Source organism: Athene noctua, chromosome 2 (assembly GCF_965140245.1).
Source record: "Athene noctua chromosome 2, bAthNoc1.hap1.1, whole genome shotgun sequence".
NCBI lineage: Eukaryota > Metazoa > Chordata > Aves > Strigiformes > Strigidae > Athene > Athene noctua.
In genome coordinates, this window is record NC_134038.1 from 146,379,815 (window position 1) to 146,397,310 (window position 17,496).

The 17,496-nt window shown below is 39.9% G+C and overlaps 1 protein-coding gene across 15 annotated transcripts in view; it reads right to left on the bottom strand.

The window, feature by feature from the left end:
- Positions 1-6,543: 6,543 nt before the first annotated feature.
- Positions 6,544-17,496, bottom strand: part of SLC4A7 (solute carrier family 4 member 7) — a 102,563-nt gene continuing 91,610 nt past the window's right edge. For 11 of the 15 annotated variants that reach the window (XM_074900562.1, XM_074900559.1, XM_074900563.1 and 8 more), the window contains 3 exons: positions 16,125-16,222; positions 14,223-14,330; positions 6,544-11,069 (listed from right to left, as the gene is read on the bottom strand). In XM_074900562.1, coding sequence (XP_074756663.1) covers positions 10,988-11,069; positions 14,223-14,330; positions 16,125-16,222 — 288 coding nt within the window. In that variant the 3' untranslated portion in view covers positions 6,544-10,987. The remainder of the gene's footprint in view (positions 11,070-14,222; positions 14,331-16,124; positions 16,223-17,496) is intronic. The other 4 variants (XM_074900565.1, XM_074900557.1, XM_074900566.1 and 1 more) reach the window with 1 other exon arrangement.

Below are 17,496 nucleotides of genomic sequence, written 5' to 3' on the forward strand. Positions count from 1 at the left end.
TGTGTACCACTATTATCATCATATTTCTTTAAAAATAAAGTGGATAGATAGAATTATATCACTGTAGCAAAAGAAACATGTTTATTTACAGAACCAACTGTTGTAATTTTAAGAAAAAAAACAGCTTTACCATTTTCTCAGTATGAACCCTTGGGCATTCTATGAGGATACCCTTTAGAATTCCAGATATTAACAAGTAATTAACCTAACATAGAAAAACCTCGGTTTCTCAACATATGGCTAGATAATACTAGCTGTCTTGCTATTGTATGTATTTTTTATTAGGACTTTTCCTCCTCCTCTTCTTGCATCTTATTACCATTATTTCTCACTGTAGATTGGCTATTTATGTTACAGCAGTGCTTACAGGTTGGCATCAAGGTTGTATCATACAAGCTGTTGTCCAGACAACAGAGGATATAATAGTTTTATCATCTAAATAAACAAGACAGGTGAAGGGTAGAAAAAGGAGGTATCTGACAAATAAATGAGATGCATACATCATGCAGTCTACCAAAGAACCACAGAAATTTTCAGCAGTTTGGAATGTGGGTCTTATGAATTTCAGCTGAATGTCTTGTACTAATAGCACCCAGCTTTCCTTGCAGTGGGACACACGCCTTATTTCCACAGATGATGGTGTTCCTCAGGGGTTGGTGTTGGGACCAGTGCTGTTTAACATCTTTGCTGGTGACACGGACAGTGGAATTGAGGGCACGCTCAGTGAGTCTGTCAATGACACCAAGCTGTGTGGTGCAGTCGACACGCTGGAGGGAAGGGACGTGCCATCCAGAGGGACCTGGACAGGCTGGAGAGGTGGGATCATGCAAACCTCACGGAGCTCAACAAGGCCAAGTGCAAGGTCCTGCACATGGGTCGGGGCAATCCCAAGCACAAATACAGGCTGGGGAAAGAGTGGATTGAGAGCAGCCCTGGGGAGAAGGACTTGGGGGTAGTAGTGGATGGAAAAGTGACTACGAGCCAGCAATGTGCCCACTATCCAATGGGCCCAGAAAGCCATGGTATCCTGGGCTGCATTAAGAGAAGTGTGGCCAGCAGGTCAAGGGAGGGGATTCTCCTCCTCTACTTGTAAGACCCGACCTGGAGTCCTGTGTCCAGTTCTGGGGTCCCCAACACAAGAAGGACATGGACCTGCTTGAGCATGCCCAGAGGAGGCCACAAAGATGATCAGGGGACTGGAGCACCTCCCCTGTGAGGACAGGCTGAGAGTTGGGGTTGTTGAGCCTGGAGAAGAGAAGGCTCTGGGCAGACCTTATAGTGGCCTTCCAGTACTTAAAGGGGGCTACAGGAAAGACGGGGAGGGACTCTGTATCAGGGCGTGTAAGTGATAGGATGAGGGGTAATGGTTTTGAACTGAAAGAGAGTAGGTTTAGATTAGATTAAGGAAGAAATTCTTTACTGTGAGGGGGTGAGACACTGGAACGGGTTGCCCTGGCAGTGTTCAAGGTTGGGCGGGTTGGACGGGGCTTTGAGCAACCTGGTCTAGTGGAAGGTGTCCCTTCCCATGGCAGGGGGTTGGAACTGGATGATCTTTAAGATCCCTTCCAACCCAAACCACTCTATGATTCTATGATGAACAGAGCTGTATGGCCTGGCCTCATCAGGGCCATTACCATGTATTAGAACCACTGCAGACAGATACTCAGTCTGTAGGTCTGACTTCCCACAGAAGCCCAGTTTGTTGATTGCATAGTATACAGTATTTGTTCACTGAAAACCTTATAAAGCTCAAGAAAGAGATAGACAGACATAGACAGAAGGTAGTCAGGAATCTCTTGCTCGCACAAAAGCGATCATATTGATGTAGAACCTGCTCTGAGTGAAAATGGATGGTCAGGAGCAGGCTAGGACTGAAGAATTATGTCAGAGAATTGCATACAGCTGCAGCATATTGGTAGAGCCTCTCTGATTTGAAAAACAAGGATACAATACCACTGTCTAATCCTTTCTACCCATTTTACTATTCATTAAACAGGATCGTTTGGATGTTCCCTTTGGTGTCTCTTTAATAGGATTTTCCATATGAAATATGACAACCTCCTTTTCTCTTTGTGCAGTGTAGGATTCCTCTGCTATTGATTCTTATTCCTCTTCTTCATAAAGACAAAGAAGAAAACCTGGCAGGAAACAAAAGCATTGTAAACTACCAGGAGCTGCTGCTTCCTGACTGAAAATCAGAGTTATTTTCCCAATTATACATTCTTGCAATGGACACAGAACTACCCAAAATGCAACTGTTGACAGTATTAACTCATGTGCTATATTAACTCCCTCTGGCAAGTGGCCTGTAAACTCAGTTCATCCATTTGTATTCTTTTGAACAAGCCTTTACCCTACCCCAGTACACCACAGAGAATGATTGACCTGAATCCCCAAGAAATTCCTCCTCTCTCCTCCACACAGCCATTCAACAGAGTTATTAAAGAACACCTCAGAACACTTCTGTTGTACCAGTTATCACCAATGAATATAAACAGGATCTGTTCTAGCAGTCAACAGACAAAATTCCTGAATTCAGATTAAATCAAATGAAGTTAGTTCAATTAATTTACTTCCTTTGCTTCAGAAGCAGTAAAAGAGAACCCATGTATATTGCTAAGCATGTTTATGTATCCTCATGAGCAAGAACTTCCATGTATTGTTTTAGTGATATTTGTATTTTATATCCTCTTCGCAATATCCCAGTCCATTCAGCACATTACTGAGGCTGACACGATGCAATCATCACCTCACATTTGCATAGTAACAAATACTCTGAAACTGAGAATTTATCAACTTGCTTATGAGTATGTGTGTACAAAGAACAGATTTTAACCAGTTAAAGAATCACTAAAACCACACACAAACCAACTTATTCATGAGCAAATTCAGTTAAATCTTCAAATTTTCAGCATCCCATTTAAAAATTAATCCCTGGGTTAAACCTTTAAACCATAAACAGCAGGATTACCAGTATGGCTAGAATTTCATACAAAATTGTTACGTCTGTGTGATTATTTACAAAATCTTAGAACTGTAGACCAACCCTTGCATTAGGGCTGCCAGTCCAGTGCTTTTGCTGTTTGCGGTGAAAACAGAGTAACTGCTGACTAGTATTTTAAAGGTTCATTGCCATTACAGATCCAAATGTCCCTGTACAAAACTGAACCTGAAAACACCAAGCCAAACTCCCTTCACTGCTGTCTGAGGGGATGCAGCTCACCCAAGGATGCAGCGCTCACCCAGCTCTAAGAATGCATCCTGAGGTTACCTATTCTCTACAGGTCACTAAGCCAGTAAAAGTCAGTAAGCGCTTCAACAAAGAGAGGCCAATTCTGGCCACAAATGGACCCTGCGCAACCCCTCTGGGCTGGCAGCACAGCATCACCAGAGGTACACAGCTCACGGGATTGGGAAACTTGATTCATGTTACAAACAAATCTCTCCTGCTTTAGCCCTGATTACCTTATAGCTTGTCCCCAGGTACTTCTACTGTACAAGGGCAAGGACAATATTCAGAAAGGAGCATTTATCCATGCAGCTTAAATTGTTGTACCCTTCCACTTTACTACTGAGATAAACCAATTAATTAACAGCCAACTGCTGCTGAAAATGGCAAATCCTTTCACTTTCCCTTTCCTTCCCTTCTCTTTCCCTTCCCCCTCCCCAACCTCAGCCACTCCCCTCCACTTCAGCTGATCTGATCCAAACCTGAGCCAGTTCAGAGAGCCAAACATGGCAGAAAACAATATGCCTGCCTTTGTTTTGTTGGTTTTCTACCAATTTAGCTCATTGTTACAGTGGCCTGATGAGTATCTGTGCTGACACGGCAGGGGGCAAGAACACGCAGCTGTAGAGGGAGAAGAGCAGAAACCCCTTTCATCAGCAGCCAGTCATTAAATCAGGTAGGTGTATTATCACCACACCCTGAGTGAGGGGTAGACAAAAGGAAGCAACCCCCTGTTTTTTTTGTATCAGCCATAAAGCTGAGAGAAAACAGACATGAAGTATCTTACCCATTCTCACAGTTTTTTTCTTGAAATCACAAAGTTCCCACCCCTGTGTTCCTTCTTTACTCCTGCCAGCAGAAATTTCCATGGAGCCAGGCTATTCACTATCCTTGCAACTATCCCTCAGCTATTAAGCCAGCCATGAGTAATGTATAAGAAACAAACCAAACAAGACTCGCATTTCACTTTGATGGTGCCAGAAAAAGATTTGAGAACAGACAACTCTTTAAAAAAAACAGAAACACATTAAAAAGAAAATGTCTTTAGAGCATAGAGTCTTATTCAATTCCACTTAAAACAATGAGATGAGAGCAATATTAACTAATTCATTTTAACTGGGGATAATTACATTTAATTAGTCATGTTAATTCAATTACACAGGAAGAGAGATGCATTCTGATAGCGCTGATGTGCAGGATGGGACAAGAAATGCTCCAAGAACCCTGTCAGAAATGAAAGAATTCACAGGATAAGAAACAGGAGACAAAGGAATTACCACCCCTGACTTGATCTGTGGCCCAGTCTAGTATCTGTCTCAGATGACACAAGCACATAAATCTTCAGAAGGTGAAAACAAACCCCAAAATAAACAAAACCACAAAGAGATGTTGGAAGATAAATCTGCTGTGACAAACTACAGTGTAATGGTTAGAAACTCTCTCAAACAAAAAGACGTGTTGTGTTCTTTATAGTCTTTATTAGAAATAATAACTGAATATGGACTGTTTGTAAGCCAGTTACCCTTGAACTCCTTTCTTAATCACTCCGGTGGCTGAGTTCCACTATCTAATTATACACAGAAGGTTAAGTGGCTTAAGGTGGATAAAGAAGGAGTAGATATGTTATATCTCAGCTTTAATAAGACTTTTGATTCTGTTGCTAGATAGGGATGTATCTAATACCATAAGCTGGGTATGATGTCCAATGGAAATCCACTCCTAAAAAAGCAGTTATCAATATATTATTGTTAAAATAGAAATGCATTTCAAATACCATCAAAATGATGGCAAAGGAAGCATCAAAGATGATGACAAGTTGCCAAGTTCGTCCTGTTCCTCCTCCAGTCTGATGAAACCAAAGGGAACCCTGGACCGCTTCCCTTCTTGTTCTCCGAGAGCATGGCACTCGGAAGATGGGTCACCACTGGTGACAGCCTCTGCCTAGGAAATTTTAGCAATGAACCCATACAGACGATGTTTGCGGAATATTTCTTATATATTTTATTGACTGAATCGATATGGAAATCTGCATGTTTGCTATTTATCTCAAATTTCATTTTAATAACTTCTTTGAAGGTTCTCTAAAGATTAACTAGGATGCAGTGTAAGATCTCTGTTTTCCTAACAAATTGAAATATTCAAGCCACTGCTGGGGTTTGGGTTGTTTTTTGTTTGTTTTCCTTCTGCACCACCCCAGTTCCAGTGGAGTCATAAATGGCCAGGCCTTTTCTCAGATTCCTGGACCCATGCAATGCTGGCCTTCGGTCTGTTTTCCAGAGCATAACTTTATCTTACTTTTCCCCACCCTGTTTACCCGCAATTCACAGCTGTAAGAAACAAAGAGGCTTTCTGAGGTCTTGTGAGCAGCTCTGTACCAGCTCAAGAACGACACGCAGCTCTGAAATTCCTCCTCCCTGCCCTTGCTATCAGGCAGACCTTTTTAGGGAATTGTACCGCTATGACTCTGGGAACCATGAGAGACTCTTGAATGTCTCCTGAGTGCTCTGAGCTGGTAAAGGTGCATGGCTGGGGAAGATGTCATTAGGAGGAATGGGAGAGGGATGGGGACAGAACAGCCCTTATTTTCGAGGCATTACCCCTAGTTTGGTAGGTGAGGTTCAGGGCTGAGACGCGCTCTCGAGTTGGCAGGCTGCGCAGCGCAGGAACTGGGCTGTGTTTAGAAGCACGGAGATGCCCTGGGGTTTTCACAGCTTAGTCACGACTAAGCAGGCCTGCCTCGGCACTCGATTATTTTGAAGTGTTTCATACCGAGATGCATGTTTGCACACGTTCCTAAACGCCAATACTATCTTTTGCCTTTTTCAACATCCACTTGGAAACTGTAACTTCTCCACGAGTTCGCTTACGCCACGGCTGGAGTACGCGATCACCCGGTACCTCCGGGACTGAACCGTGTCGGGACGAGCAGACAGCCGCCCCCCTTTGCTGCCTCCTTCGCCGCCGCCCGCCCGCCCGCCGCGCGGCCCCTCGCGGGACGGTTCCGTTGGGGCGGCTGCCGCGGCGCGCGCCCCCCGGCCCCGGCCCCACTCACGCGCGCCCGCCGCCGCTCCGCGCCTCGATACGGCGACGCTCCGTCCGCCGGCGACGCAGCCCCTCCCCGCGGCCAATCGCGTCACGTCTTCTTCGGAAAGACCGGGCTCGCCCGCCAATGGCGAGCCGGCGAGGCCCGCAGCGCCCCGGCCGCCGGCGGCCGTTGCTATGGGCACGGGGACGCCGGCCCCGCGGAGCCCCGCTCCTGCCCACGGCCGCCTCCCGGCTGCAGCTGATAAAACCAGAAAGAGCCTTAATAGAGTTCCGTAGATTTTTATTGCTTTTACCAACTTTCTGAAACATTACAAAAGATAATTTTATTCTAGCGGTAATTAAAACAACAAAGGCTGGATCTTTCACATTAAAGACAAGTTGGAGAGTTGTGTTTTCTGTATAAACTGAACATTGATTCTACATCTGCAGTAATGTTTTCATTTGCTTTGGATTCTGTTATAAAGTAAGAAAACATCATTGTAATTAGAAAAGCAGTCATAAAAAATTCGAACCATACAGTATGCAATCGCATTTCAAAGAGTCAGTATTAAAATCCAAATTGTAGTTCAGCTACAGATGCTGAACCCTGGAAGACACCTTTGCACAGGGGTATCAGCAACAACAGAAAGAAAAAGATTGTAAATTATGTGTCTCTCCAATAAAATAATTTAGAAAAGTACTGATTTTCAAACTCATTATTCCAAACAAATGTCAACAGATACGAAATTCAGTATGAAAGTGTCTCTAGATTAACTTCAATGCCAACTATGAAGTCCTGTAAGTTTTCATTTAAAATGTTACAAAATAAAAATCAACTTAAAATTACTAAGCAATTTGCTTTATTTATAGCACTACTTTTACACTGACTCAAAGCTGTGTGCCTCTAGTCTTGAAATCTGCCATAAAATAAATTACTGTTGGTATAAACAACGTATTTCACACATTTGTACTGTACTTGGTAATTACTTTGACCTAGATGAGTAATTAAAACATTACTAATCATATAAAGCAAAAAGGAAAACTAAAATCATCGTGGGTGCTCATCTAACAGACTACATTTGTGAACTGAAAATCATGAACCGTTTCTCTTATGATTTACAGAACGTATGTACAAGACAGACAACCCTTTAAAACGATGCAGGCTCTGCGATGTGACACCTAATTGTTACAGATAACGTTTTACAGCCTATCGAACCTGCCTTTGCAAAGGGCACAAATTAGGAAGCTACCATATAAAGACAGAGATGCAGGTGAAGCAAATGATAACTTATGGGAACTTTCATTAAACACACAAAAAATGGCCAAGACGTTTGGTTAAAAAAAAACCACTAGGGCACCAAATTGTACCCAACAGGCTTTATGATGACAAACTTGGCAATTTGGAACATTTCACTGAATAGTAAGATATTACGTTATAGCTGCAAAATTGATCTAGGAAGAAAGTAGAATTAACTTGGGCATATGTAAACAGAATGAAAAGTGTGTCATTGTAATACATACGAAAATACAAATAATGAGTTTTGTAGAATATAATTTAAACACAAGACTGCATTTTATGTGAAATATTTTAGATGATAATTTAAATGGAGTGGTCCAAATTAAGACCTACACTTTATGTAAACATTCATATTTATAAATAAATTAGAAAAAGGAAAAAAAGTAAAAAGAAAAGGAGAAAAAAAAGAGAGAGAGAGAGAGAGAGAGAGAGAGAGAGACTTCCTGAGGTGGCTCTGCAGCCAGATACACAGTAGCACTAAGCTCCATTCCAGGAAACCAAGGCATCTAAAAAAAGTGCAGGGCTGTTTATTTTCCTCTAACTGTTGGAATGGAAATACATTGCTGTAGTTTTTACAGGGCTTAAGCCCTATGAAAAAGAAAAAAAAAAAAAAAACAAAAAACAGTGCACAGCAATTATCACTGCTCTTCTGCATCTGTTAAGGCAAAACGTGTATCTACATACAGTAAACTACATCCTTAGCTGTTTAATACTGTGGGCGACTTTGAAGCAGAGAAGGTATAAAATGAGCAGTGAATCACTTAACCAGAGATTATCAGTGGGGTTTTATGCACTTAATACCAGACCTTCTGTTCATATGGGAAAAAAAGTGCAAGCGTAACATGCTACTGACCAAGAACGCTGGAATTGAAAGTCACTGTAAACCGCTTTATAAGTCATGGTATTTCTGGCACTGATTAAAATATCTACACAATTAAAATTAAATAAATACTGTAATTAGACTTGTGGGGCTTTGGTTTTGTTTCCTTTCATTAGAAAAATATCCACTTCCTGTAATATTGACCAAAACTCAACCCTTCTGAAGTAAAAGCCAGATACAAGGTGTGCAGCACCAGGGAACCCTGATTTCTGGCATTAAAGAATTAAAAAAAAATCTGAGAGGCTTATAGTAATTTTTTGGGTCTTTGGAAATTGTTGCAGGACTGTGAACATGAACTGTAAAATGCTACTGGGAGGACTCGTACAGAAGTAACGTCTTACGGACAACAGCTACATAAACTGCCCAAAATATCTTCCCTCTGATTCAGCAAGAGCTACGTAGTAGTCAACAACTGACAGGCAGATGTGTACTTTTTTTTTCTTTTTTAAAATAATGCAGGAAGTTTTGGGAAACTATCTGCTATAGTTTCACTGTGTCCCAGTTTGACTAGAGGGAAAACATGGCTATTTTCTGAAAGAGCACGTACTCAAGCTAAGGCACAAGCTACACTATTAGCTAAGAATAAGGGAACATTTACACAGGTCATTCACTACACAGTATTGGTCAAATTGTAATGCAGACCTCACTTGCTTTGTCACTCACCTGAGCCTTTGTTATTACCATTATTTGTACTGCTGTACACTGTGATTTACTTTAAACTGTCTTCTTGGAATTCACCCAAATAAAAAAAAAAAAAAAACCACCACACACAAAACCAAAAAACCCCCAACCCAAACCATTCTTTAATTACATTACATTTAAAGGGAATGGTTAACAGCCCATGTAACTTTAAATGCTGTGTTTATTCCCACTGATTGCTTAATTTTTGTAATATACAATTATCTTCTCTCCAAGTGACACTTGGCTGAAGAGCACCAAAATTCTACCTCAAGTGGTATTTTCAGATAAACCTTCCTCCAGAATCAGCTCCTTTTGGAGTCGTTGAGAATTTTATCATGTGGTCCATGGTAAAACTCCCAACTTTGCCAAAAGCAGAATTAAGCAAAGAGCATCTCTGCATTTTAAATGAGCACAGGTTCTAATTAAAGCCACTGTAATACATCCAGAAGGGGCTAGTGGCAATTCAGACTGTAAAGAGATCGTTTCAGAAATTAAAGCCAAAAAAACCTAAGGTGTAAGGCAAAAAAAATTAATAATGGAAACCGCGCAGGTAAGTGATCAAGATTTTAATCTATACATAAAATTCTCATTATTTCAAATATTATAATGCTAAACATTAGAACTTGAAAAATGTAAGTACAATAAACGCACAGACTGCATCTTTATCAGTAAGCCCAAAAAAATCCCATTTACTTTAATAAATGCATATTTAATTTTTCAATTCATTTTACACGATAAAAATTTATACTAATTAAAATAAATAAAATGTTTAAAAATAAGTTGGTGTGCTATCATATATGCCCTTTACAATGGAGAGGATCAGAACTGTACACACAAATACCACAAGCAATTTGTAATCCATAAAATAATACTGATCATCAACCTATTACAAAATTAAACTACAGCTAATCAAATACACTGTAAATTTAAAAATTAATTGAGCAAGAAATTTATCTGATGAGGACATGAATTACTCTAAAGTTTCAGTCTCAGAGCCAGGTAAATCAGACTCAAAGTCAATGGAAAAAATGTAAGTAAAAACAGGAACAAAAGAATTCAAGAGTGATAGTGTGGTAAGTATGCATAACTTCCTATAGATCAAATTGCTGTCAGTAAATCCAATTTTTATTGTGTAAACATGGAGTGTCCAGAATGGCAAATACTGATGTAGGACTGTAACTACCATTAACTGCACTCATACTGCTACTGGACAATAATGAAAAATCGAGGAGTGAATTTTTAAAAAAAAAAAAAAAAGAAAGGAAAAAAAAAAGAAAAAAGGTAGCAGAACAGGGTATTTATATATATTTTAAGGAGTAACTCACCACCTGACTTAGGGGCTCTAGGACATTTCTGTAAAATAGGAGACAGACTCTAGAAAACATTAGCATGTAGTGGAGACATAAAACACAGTAGTTCTTGTCAACAGCACATTAATATTTGTTCTGTGAAAACACGAAAAAGTATACCCTGCAAAAACAAGCAGTAATTGCCTGCATGGAAAACAAACTTCTGTAGCGACATTATAAACGGAGGTATTGCAAAATTTTAAGCAATGTGGACCAGTAATCATCAGCAAAAGCTGATTTAACTTTTATGCACATATTGATTATTGAAAATAATATGCATTCATTGCAATCTTCCTATTTAAAAATGAAAATAAAATTTCCAATAAAATAAATAGCTGAAGTGTGATTACCACTCATCTTATTTGTAGGAAAATCTTCTCATTATGCAAGCGTATCTACAGTGCCCTAAACAATGGCAGAATTAAATACATGTTGCTCCTTAAATTGGAAATCACACTTCCATGGTATAATATCCTACAGTGATATATATACACACACAAATACAAGCAATTCCCCTTGGTTCAATTCTATAAAGACGTTTCAGCATCCACATATTTCACAACAGGTGAATCTTCCACATTTATCTTCACACTTTCTGGTTTTTCAGGGCTGTTTGTAAGCAGAGGGAAATGTAAGGTTCAGTTCACTTAAGTAAAGGTTAACTTTCAAACATTTTATACTTAACAATGAACAATGAAAGTATTTATCTAAGAATAATTTTATGATGATGCATTTGTATTACATTCTAGTTAATTGTTAAATACTATTCACAGGAATAATACAAGCATGAAGACCAAAATCACCAAGATCTCATCTATAAACACCATTTCCAGTCCCACTGATTTTGTTGATTCTATTGATTTGAAATTGTTTTACAAAACATTCTTTTAGAAAAAAACAAAACCCACAAAAATATCTAGCTAAAAATATTCAAAAGTACTTAATATGTAATATTATTAATACTGCTTGATTATTGGGCAGGGAAAAAAACTCTTCACAATACAAGACTGGAAAACATTTCGGTCTTTTCAAAGTGGGGAACCACACTTTTAACAGCAGTAGAGGACAGTCAGAAGTCTTCACAAGTGTCCATTCAAGTGGAAGACCCTAAAGACAACAGGCTGGCTGGCATCTGAACAACTGATGGTCTTAGGGACATAGCCACTGAACAGAGGCTTATCCAAGGACAGAAAGGAACATCCCAAGGTAGTTACAGGACAGTAGAAGAGAAATTGGAACAGCGTAAGTAGGAGGATTCACTAGGCATGAATTTTAGAAGAAACAACACATCTGTGGAGCTGCTCTTTAAGGAAAAAATGTATTAAAAATTCATGCAAAAAATTTTTCTGGATTCCTTAGAAAATACAAGTGTGTCTGGACTCCACAGAGTCCACAAAATACATGACATGGTGGAGGGAGAAAGAAAAAGCAATCTGGATCAGTTCAATACAGACAAAAAAAATCTAAAAAATATTTTTTTTTAAAAAAGAAGATACAATCTTCAAAAAATAATACTAACCCACACAATATGTCATTGCTTGCTTCAAACTGCAACCTACTTGAAACTTACAAATCTGAAAACAGCAGTGCCTACAGAACCATTTTTACCACAGCACCAAGCATCTGTACATACTATCAGATGAAGACTGTTGCACAGAAAAACTCCAACAGGACTGAGATGAAAATTTACTGAGAATTGCTTCTGACTGAGCAGTGGTGACATCTCTAAATCTCTCGAGTGCCCACTATACAAGCAAGGGTAGCAAATACCTCAGAACAGCAACTGAGTTAAGGCTCAAGGAAGTCCTGCCTTCTAACATTTTCTAGATTCATGCAGTATCAGATTGCCTCTCAAAAGACCTAGTTTCCAGCACCAGTGTTTTTTATTTTCAATTTGCAGTTTTAGCAAGTTCCCTTCCAAGATGGAATTTTTACCACACTAATCTCAAGCAGGGCATGTTATGGAATCATAGGGAAATGTCTTATAGCAAAATATAAAAAATAGATGGAATACTGAATATGACCTAAGTAGATCGAAAAACACTGCAAACTAGTCAGAAGTCTAATTTGCTAGTGTTGCATGTAATTCTATACTAACTTAACCTACTCAGGAAACGGGAAAGTGCAAGATGGAGTTGTACTAACTTTAACTGCCTGAAAATCAAACCTAAAAATGTTAATTATTCTGGAAAGAGAAATACAGGTCTGTATCTCTTCAAGCCTTATACAAGCAATGACTATCAGATAACATTCTTGAAGCATCCACAAATTCTGTAACAGGTTTCTGCGAACTTAGCATGAAGGAAAATAAACAATTAAAATACAAGTGTATACTGACATGCATAGTCTGTTCTCTAATGCCTCTATCATCTATCTTCCTGATGGTCTAGCTTGTGTGATACTCAAGATTAAAAAAAATAATTAAAATATTTATTTAAAACATGTATTGAAACATTTTTAAATGTTTAAATGGCGCAAGCTGAAGATTCACTGAAAACAGTGCTTGTACTAATCTCTTCAGCTTTTCCTATTACAATACTTCTAAGCTCTCTCCTTGTCTCTTCCTTCACCCTTGGTTGACCTACTGTCTGGGCAAAACTTGTACATCATCTGTTTATTCAGCATCTGCATTGCTCCAAACTAGGCATGGATACAAGTGCTAAGTGGCCAGTCACTACTGCTGTTTTCATGATGTAAGCTCAACAGTACCCAATAGCTTGGGTAATTATGTATGAACACTCCCTCACCACCAACTCTTCCACCAAGATGTAATTTTATACAAAACTTGACAATTTCGCATCACTGAAATCTGTTTTCCTTTAGCAGATCTGGCTGAAAGGGATCAGCCAAAATATGATCCATGTACAGACAGCAGGATTGCATTAAGTTCAGTTTGAGTCAACCATGCCCATGCTCTTTCTTACAATAAAAGCTACTAAACACTAGTTGCACTGTGATGTAACAGTCCACAGATAGCAGTACCTAGGAATTACAAGCCTTTCAGGAAGTTGGGAATATTCCATATAAATATTTAGGATTTGGTTTGTTCCCCTTGATAGATTCAGCCAGACAGGGAAGAAACTAGAATGGACTAGCAGAACGACTCATTACACACATTTCTTGTTTGATGGGGAGCCCACTGAGTAAGAGGCTCCTGGCCACCACAGAAGATGCACGTCAGCTTACAGGAAATGTTCCTAGCACGAAGGACTCCACTTAATCTGTCTAGTACTTTATTCAAGTATATTTCGTACCCAGTGAAGATAGTATTTGAGCAGGTTTCATTTTAGTGATCAGAAGTGAGCTGCGGTTAAACCAACCAACCCACTCATCCACAAAAAGAGTGGGCAGATCCTAGGGCAGCATAAAGCAACAATGAAAGGGTTGGACTCACCTTTTATTCCCACTGGAATTGTAATGTTCAGGATCAAACAATTCCATGCTCATACACACTCTAGTAAAAGCTTTTAGAAACCCTAAGCTCATCAGAGTAGCATACAAATGTATTAAGCAAATAAAGAGTAACTTTAAAATCTTAATAATGCATCTAATAAAACAATTTGAATTCCTTATATAAATTAACTTCAGAATAAAGAGCAAAAATTAACTTCAAATTCAAGTTCCTCAAAAGTAGAAAGTCAATGCAGATTTACAAACCGCGTATGTGTAGTTTTTTGCGATAGATTTCAAGAAATACAAGTACAGCTATTAGCTGCTAAACACAAGACTATCGTTAGAAAATGCGTGAGTAATTATAGCTACCTCAGGTTAGCTCTGGTTACTTTGGCATTCTCAGTACTCATGGCAAGAGCCTTCCACTGTGCAGTTTTGGCCATTTCGTCTGATATGTTTACAATTGAGGGATCAATGCTAAAGAACAAACATACTTTCTGGTTAGTATTCAATACCTTGCAGCAGCACTATATTTACCGTCACTCACCATTTACATCAGTTGTGCCTTCTTTCAATATTTACGCAGCCGTGAGTTGAGTTACTCTCTTACAAACTTATTTCAGCCAAAACCTGAAAGTTTAACTCACTACTGCTGCCTTAATCACATAGCATCTTAGAAGTTTTTCACATAGGTACCACTAAGCCATTGAGAATATTTGAGAGATCTCATTTCTAAATTACCTGTAACTTCAGAAAATTATTTTGCATGCTCAGAAATAATAAAATTCACCACACTGTTCTCCTAAGGCTTTCATATGTCAAAATTCTTTTAAGTTGTTACCAGGAAATAATCAAAGGCAAAAGAGCAGATGTCAATACAATTTTGAAACGGGTAACTCGGTTAATATTTAAAACTAGTAAAAATCTAGAAGTTCCAATTATCTAGACAGATTTCAAATGTAATTTTTTCCTGCAGAGCCTTACTAGATATTTTTCAAGATTATTTTGCCACCATCCCCCCAAGTCCTGCAGAAGGTAAGTTCACCCTCACAGGTGGTAAGCCTTCAAAACTTATTTCCACCTTTGCCCTCCACACATTTGTATGTACAGCAGATTCAGGTGTTGTCTGTAGATATGTTGTCTGTTCTGTTCCATACTTAAGCTTCAGAATCTACCCCAAGGTATCTGTAAGTGTTCTTCAAACTGCATAGAAATCTTTCAAACCATTTTTCCTCAGGATCCCCACAAGATGCAAGACAGTGAAACATATAGTAAACACACAAACCCACAGTTGATGAAATCACAGTTCTACTGTGACAGCAATTAGCAACTCTCATGTTTTTTAAAAAAGCTTTAGTATTTAGCATTTTCATCCGAGTTGCTAAAGTCTAACTAAGCCTGCTCTTGGAGTAGACAATAGCACTGAGCAGGAGTATTTGTCTCATCCAAAAATCTGCCTGTTCCCAACTCAGATCAGGGTACACCTCACACTATGCTAGATCTATAGGAAAGTCAATTCTTAACCTAGGAACACTTAGTATTAGAGGAAAAAAAATATCTGGCAGCTGAATTATCTGTCACACCTTCTGGGTGTGTCGAACAGTTATAGAACATCAGACAACTAAGTTAACTACATTCCTAGTAAGGGAGATACATACTCAGACAAAATTTCTTCCAGTGCCGAAGAAATTTTCCATCAGTGAAATTCCAGCACCTCCTTTTCTGAAAGAGAACCTGCCACCCTGTCCTCAAGTTTACTTCAAGAAAATTTTACTTAAAGTAAAAAAATCTGCCTGTAACAAGTTTTTTTTGTATCACATAAATTATAGACTTTTGCCCTCACTTAAGTCTACCATTAAAGAACTGCACACTCAGAGTTTTTCTGAAAAATCCAAGTGGCTGGTAAACACACGGCTCAACTGATGCTTTTAGTTGCTTAATACTCAGCATTTCATGCACAGTAACACACAAGTATTCCATGAAAACTGACCAAGGATGCTTCTTCACTTTGAGTACAGCTGGTCGAAACTGAGTCATCTGATCTGTTCAAGATGGTCATGTAAATTGGTAATTAAGATGCAGTTTTAAAAAACAACACAATGTAAAAATGCTACTATTGCACTATGAGATGTACCTTCGTACTTCCTAATCATGGCTGAGTTACAAACTTGGGGGAAAAGATTAATTCAACTCATATACAATCAACTTCATATACAGCAAATTACAGCACACGATTAAAAAAACCTCTTAAAAACCAACATTTTATTGTACCTGTATTTTAGGGTTTTTACAGGAAAACCCAAATTTGCTTCTCCATATGCAAGGTGTACACTTTCACCATCTCCTGTCTGAAGCATTCTCTCTGCTTCCTGTAAATTCCAAGTAAGAAGTTCATAAAATTACTCATGCAGCAGAAATAGAAGTAATTCATGCTGACAGTTAATTTCCACACAGGTAAGGGGCATTTCCTTGAGATTAATGGAGCTGAATGCAGGAGATAAAAACCGTTTAAGAACTTTTTTCTTAAAAGTATTTCACCCAGGTAGGGGGGGTGGGGGAGTGGGGAAGAAGGGTGTTACAGAATCATCTGCATTGGAAAAGACCTTGAAGATCACGAACTATTAACCTCACACTGACAGTTCCCAACTACACCATATCCCTCAGCGCTGTTGACCCTACTCTTAAACACCTCCAGGGATGGGGACTCCACCACCTCCCTGGGCAGCCCATTCTAACAACCTCTTCTGTAAAGAAATGCTTCCTAATATCCAGGCTAAACCTTCCCTGGTGTAATGTAAGGCCATTACCTCTTGTCCTATCGCTTATTACTTGGTTAAAGAGGCTCATCCCCAGCTCTCTGCACCCTCCTTTCAGGGAGCTGTAGAGGGCGATGAGGTCTCCCCTCAGCCTCCTCTTCTCCAGACTAAACACCCCCAGTTCCCTCAGCCGTTCCCCATCAGACCTGTGCTCCAGACCCTGCACCAGCTCCGTTGCCCTTCTCTGGACACACTCGAGTCATTCCACGTCCTTTTTGTAGTGAGGGGCCCAAAACTGAACACAGGAATCGAGGGGTGGCCTCACCAGTGCCGAGTACAGGGGTCAGATCCCTTCCCTGTCCCTGCTGGCCACGCTATTGCTGACACAAGCCAGGATGCCATTGGCCTTCTTGGCCCCCTGGGCACACTGCTGGCTCTTGTTCAGCCAGCTGTCAATCAGCACCCCCAGGTCCCTCTCTGACTGGCAGCTCTCCAGCCACTCCTCCCCAAGCCCCTAGCGCTGCTGGGGGTTGTTGTGGCTAAAAAGCAAAACCCAGTATTTGACTTTATTGAAACTCCTCCAGTTGGCCTCAGCCCATGGCTCCAGCCTGCCCAGGTCTCTCTGCAGAGCCTCCCTACCCTTGAGCAGACCAACACTCCCACCCAACTGGGTGTCATCTGCAAACTGACTGAGGGCGCACTCGATCCCCTTGTCTACATCATCAGTAAAGACATTAAACAGGAGCGGCCCGAAAACCGAGCCCTGGGGGACACCACTCGTGACCAACCGCCAACTGGATTTAACTCCAGTTACAAGTTTTGTAAGGAATTCAGTTAGCTGATGTAAAGTTAGGCAAGACATTTATGAAGAAGTTAAACAAACTATA